Below are 6,000 nucleotides of genomic sequence, written 5' to 3' on the forward strand. Positions count from 1 at the left end.
AACTCAAACTTACCTTGTCTGCATCTGATAGGGAGCGCACACCAAAGCTCATGCAACCAAGCAGCTCACTCATTCTGTTGGTGATGAGAGGACCAACAAAGAGTTAACCAGGTCAAAGGAAATATGTAAAACAGCAAAGGATAGATCTCCAATCCCCTATGTGGGAGAGAGAAAATAGGGAATAAAATTTAAAAAAAGGGTGTTCATTATTATCTTTAATCTAGCCTATTGTTATAAACATTGGATTTTCTGTGTGAAATAGTTAACACTGCTAAAATAATCTCGTTTGGAACACAAATGAGAAAAAGTCACAATTGAAAATACATCTTTTTATGATAAAATGCTATGTATGATTACAGTTCTGAGGCACATGTGTGTGCAGAAACTACATGCCATAGGATCATTCAGTTCTGCATGCACCAGAAAATAGTTTGTGACAAATTAACATTAGCGTTGTGGCTGTTGGTGGAGCTATAATGACATAATGCATGTCAGGAAAATAACAGCTGAACTGCTTTCTGTTGTCATTCAGTTTAAAAAAGAGCCAAATACCAACACAGTTCTGTACATATTACTTTGCTTATACATTTTCTTGAACAACATAGCTTCTGCAGGTGTAATTTGTTTAGGGTCAAATTTGGATCAACTAAAAGTGAAGGAAAAAAAACAGATTGTTAATTTGAAAAAAGATTAAAACTTGAAAGTACACATTGCAAACTTGAAGAAATTATTGAATTATTTTTATTAAAATATCAACGTTTTCATTTTCAGAACACTTTGGATTCAAAAATAGTCGTCGTTAAACGCTCATTTCAATTAGATTTTCACCTCGCGATGATGACAACATTTTCTATGGTGTCCGAATTGTTTTAAAAATCCAGGGCACTACACAGTCCTTCACTATATAGTTTTTTAGTAGTTAGGGTGTAGGGTGGGAACCCATGGACACAGCCCATGTCCTAGTAGCCAATTAGCTCAAAGCCCCGCCCCCATGTTAAGATAAGATCAGCTCAGCAGCAAAAACCTAGAAACTGAATCGAAACTGAGAACTAAAAGCAAAGAGGGAGAAACGGGATAAAAAGTTGAAAATACATAGAAACGTTACTTTTTTGGTAACAGTGTTCGGTTTAAATTTTTCTTATTATAATTTATATTTATTTTTCAAAATATTCAATAATTCCTTCAAGTTTACAATGTGTACTTTTGAGTTTAATCTACAGAAGCTACGTACAGGCTTACCGTGCTTTTTTTTACTTTTTTGCTAGTTGTCTTGTTAAATTACAACGTCAAGTATCATGAGAAAACACCTGCACCTCCTATGCGTCATTCTGAAACCATGTAGACAACCTGATTCCCTCATCTGGTCACTGATTAAAGTGACAACAACCGCAGGATCACTGAACCACAGCTGCCTGCACAGCTGTGGCCGATCCAAAGTTCTCCTCAAATGTTGCCGACTGGTTTTGACATAATTTATGACCAACAGCATCAGCAAAATCTCCACCTGAGTTAGACCGCGATTAAAGTCTGGTAATCAATTATAAATTGATCAGTTCTTCTGGTGTTCAACATTTTCTCTGACAAAGCTATGGATTGTAGAAAAAAAGTATATTCTGTGTTATCGTTAGAATTTGTTATAATAGAATTTGTCATAATAGACACGTAATAATAGAATTTGTTATCTTGGGACAACGACATCTACTATCTCATTATCAGGAGAATTTTCTCATGATAACATGTTAGTAGATGTCTTTATCATGAGAAAACAGGCACAAAAAAGAAGAAAAAAGCAAGGTAGGCTGTTCTCAGCTTCTGTGCATATCAATGCAAACATTGAAAGTTTGTTGTGATCAGTGTGACCAGGTGGGCGTGGCTGACTTTTTCCCTGGTGCCTCCCTACATGGCACACCTGATCCTCATCTCATCAAGGTCTTTAAATGCCTGAGCCTGTTGCTTCTCCATGCCGGATTATCACTTTTCCATTGCTCTACATATCTGTGGTTTTCCAGTTTAGCTCCCTGATTCTGCTGCCTGTCCAATTCTGTTCCTTGTCCTGTGAGGAATAAAAACTGTTTAACTGCCCTCGGAGTCAGATTCTGCTTTGGGGTCCTACCGCTCACCATAACAAAGTTAAAATGAATGAAACAAGGAATGATTCTACACAGTGTTCATGATAACACTTTTAAATGTAGATAATTATTTTATCTACTAACTAAACGAGTGGCCTTGCTACAGACTGGCGACCTTCCCAGGATGTCCCCTGCCTTCGCTCACGAGTGGCCAGGATAGGCTCCAGCAGCCCCGTGACCCCGAAAGGGACAAAACGGGTTTAGAAGATGAATAAATGAGAAAAAAACAAGTTATTAGGTTTGGAGGAGAACATAAAATGCTCAGGCATCCCTGTCTCCAGCACCTTTATCCAATCCCTACTGGGGTATCTCAAGCTCCACTAGCTCCAGCTGGGAATAATAAGCCCTACAGTAAACCTTAATCAGCAGCTTAACCTGCTGATCGGCAGCTGAAGACCACATTCAAAACTCGATAAGCGCCTTTAAGTTATTAATGTTTGCCTTGCAAGGACAACTCGCAATCCACAGAGAAATCGAGCGTATATTTTTCCTTCTTTTCATCTAAAACAGATCCAAAGTTATTTTTAAATAAGCCTGTATTTAACATACAAGCCATACAAGGCTGTAAAAATTCTGCTTTCACTTGCATGAGCAGAAACTCAACACGTGGATTTCAAGTTTTTTTTTCCTTCAGTCCCTTCAAAAGCTAGATGTCCATGGAGTTGGACATGGATAACAGTTCTAATGGATAAAAGCTGCTCATTTTAAGAGACAGACTGCATGTGCCAAGCAGATGCTGCTCTATTTTACTGTATGAAAAGCAAAATTGTTATGAGGGACTTAGAATGGTTTTGTGTAAAAATATGAGCAAAGCTTAAAGCCTTTGTGGCATTTTTCTTATGAAAGAACAAACGTAATCAAAAATAATTTCAATTTTGCATTTTTGAGTATTTCTCTTTTTAAATCGCTGTAAACTGTTGCAAAGACACCCATTTTGAGTTAATGAGCTGTTGTGATGTCACAGCGGCCCAGTAGTGCATGCGCATTACACGAGCTCCCTGATCTGCCCCGTCCAGCGTGCACAAGCTCAGGTCAGACAGAAGAAGATGGCACATAGCTGCATTGTCTGCACGTATTTATAGTGCATTTAGGGCTGGATTTTGTTGTTGGCCGCACATATTTAAAATTAAACTCAAAGTAAAAGTCCCAAATGTGTTCTCCTCATTCGTGTTCTCGCTCTGACCGAATTTGAAGGCTTTCTTTCCTGTATTAACCAGAGAGGGTAAAGATAAAAACAAGAACAAAATCAGAGGACCTTTTTTTATTATCGCCTTGATGAAAATAAGAAAAATATCATAAAGTTCAGGCAGGTACTGTTGGCCGATTTGGTTCAGAGAGGTACCAAATTGCGTCGCTATGCTGAAATCGTACTGCTGCCAGACACACTGAAACTGGCCGCCTCTACTGTGCAAATTGTGTTCCTTGTGAACGCAGATTAACCCTAACCCACAATCCTAAACGTAACCCTTCCTCTGGGTCCGTGCAGCTAAGAAAAAAGTTTAACACTGCCCGCACATATTTAGAAAATTATGTGTAATAAGTCACTTTCTTTTCATTTTATTCTCTGTGCAAGTGAATTCAACAATTTTCACAGTTCCTGACACTGTCGGTTGGTGCCGTTGTGCCCCCCCCCCTTCTGTCAAGCTCTTCACTCATGCTTGCAGAAAGGGGGGATCAAGGGCGGAGCTACTCAGCTCAGCACCAATGGCCACGCCCATGTAGAGGAGATTTTGGCAACAGAGGCTTCAGATATAAATGCAATATGTTTTTTTTTCCTGATTTCTTTCATAATACTTCATAATCATACTTAAAACACCACTGGGAATATTAAAAAAAATTGTCATGGGGGACTTTCATATGTACAGTGTAAGTGTTTGTTTAAATGCAATTACGTAGCTATAGTGTAAAGATTTTAATCACAAAAAAAGGGCACAATCTTTACTGGATCTAACATATTTCTGCAGGAAAGAATAAAAAAAATATTAAAATAACTGAAGGAAACAGCATACAGATTGCGTCAAAAGGATGCAGAGTGACACGACAAATGTGGAACTGTACTAAAAACATTTGGACTGGACTTCCCTGGATTTCCCAATTAATACCATGCAGGCATTTGGTGTGAGTAAAGCTTAGCCAAAAAGAGAAAATCTCCTTTAATCTGTCTTACAGTAAGTCCCAAAAAAGGTCTTTATCTTAATAATCATCCAATGATCTTAACTCAGCTGCCGGTGTAAAACTTCCCCAAACCACAGCGCCTGCATCCACTATTTCAAAGCATGCAGAATGAGTTTTTTGTTTTGTTTCCATAAAAACAATGTGTGGTGATAAACCAAACCGCATGGATATTAAGTAAATCTACCTTTTTTGCAGAGAGCCTCCATGTCGACAACATGGTGCTCTTCATGTTTGCAGTTCACAATAAAACTCTCTGGCTGCCCTCTTGATACAACACAGGACAAATTTGCGACTCATCCGACCAAATCAACAGCAGCTTAGGACTGCTGATGCAGGGAAGCGAAAGGAGCACATTCACTCTATCCGCCTCAAAGACAGGCAGGCATAAAAGGCATAAAAAGAAACACTCATGAGGAGGTAAAGGCGCTGCATGGAGCAGCATCAATTATACAACAGCATTTCCCTACCCCGAAGGGATGTTTTTTTTTTTATGAATTACATTTACAGTGTCCTTAGTTTGGATCATTTTCATTCAGATCATGATTGCACTGAACTTTTCCAGCAGGTACCTTGTTGTAGAGTCAAAGTGCCACATTGTGATGAGCAGTCTCTTCTGAAGATCTTCCTCACTTACTACACTGCAAAGAAAAAAGCAAGGTTTCTATAAAACTTCAAGCAAATATTCCAAGTTCAAAGAAAATTCTACACATGTATGGTAGTTACTCTCTGTGAAGGCTGTTCTGTGGAGATTCAGATTTGACCAGGGGCAGATAATAAATTTACACTCCAGAGTAAAAGTTGCAGCAGCCAAGAAATGCATATTAAAGAACATAAAATATACAAGTAGCACAGGAGGAAAAGTCGCACACCTGGACAAACTCCAAAAATCTTTTAATTTAATTTGACTAATATTAGTTTCTGGGTTCTCAGAATAACCAGGGTGTCAATTTTATTTGAACTAAATAAAGGCTAAAATTCTTTTTCCTTTTTTTGTTGCCACAGAAAAAGCCTAAAATACTTTCTTTCAGTTTCATAGCTTGTAGCTTGCATTTGTAGTGAGCTCTTGTTTTTTTTGTTTTTTTTACATTAGTCTAGATAGGTTTAACCAATAATCACACTTACATTGCATTGGTATCAAATAATTTTGGGAAATAGTATTTAAAAAAAATCAATAGTCACTCAAATTTTATGATCCCTTACAAGTGAAATGTCTGCAAAAAGATGGGGTTTCTACAATCAGGGACCATGTCAGTCTTCTGCCTTCGGCCAGAATCAGAGTCTGGAAACATACCAATCTGAAAAACAAACAACAAGTAAAGCATCCGTCTTGTTTACTCCACAATAGGTTTTTACATAATTATCACTTGCAGCACTTACCTTTGCATATGAGTTACATAAGCCTTGGAGTTCCTTACAGATGTTTTTTGCTTCCAACACTGCAAACATAGATGCAAAATTGATCAACTGCTTTAAAACATGGGGTTTTGACAACTTTTGAGAACTCCAAAAGAGATATATTGTACATAAACATGTTATTAGTACTATTAAAACATACACATAATATTGTTTGACTAACATATATGAATTTGAATAATTTTGAAGTTTTGAAGTTGAAGAAAGACTTGTTAAATTGAATCTAGAGGCAATAAAGATAAAAATAAGATCATTTGCAAAGCAGTTTCCTAATTCCTGATTT

The 6,000-nt window shown here is 37.5% G+C and overlaps 1 protein-coding gene across 1 annotated transcript in view; it reads right to left on the reverse strand.

Moving 5' to 3' along the window:
* LOC105358401 (regulator of G-protein signaling 3-like) overlaps positions 1 to 5,599 on the reverse strand; it is a 143,095-nt gene extending 137,496 nt beyond the window's left edge. The window contains exons 1-3 of the mRNA XM_023960529.1: positions 5,505 to 5,599; positions 4,874 to 4,942; positions 14 to 74 (exon numbers count right to left, since the gene is read on the reverse strand). Of these exons, the coding sequence (XP_023816297.1) occupies positions 14 to 74; positions 4,874 to 4,942; positions 5,505 to 5,593 (219 nt within the window). The 5' untranslated portion in view covers positions 5,594 to 5,599. The remainder of the gene's footprint in view (positions 1 to 13; positions 75 to 4,873; positions 4,943 to 5,504) is intronic.
* Between the last annotated feature and the right edge of the window lie 401 nt (positions 5,600 to 6,000).

Source organism: Oryzias latipes, chromosome 12 (genome assembly GCF_002234675.1).
Source record: "Oryzias latipes chromosome 12, ASM223467v1".
Lineage (NCBI taxonomy): Eukaryota > Metazoa > Chordata > Actinopteri > Beloniformes > Adrianichthyidae > Oryzias > Oryzias latipes.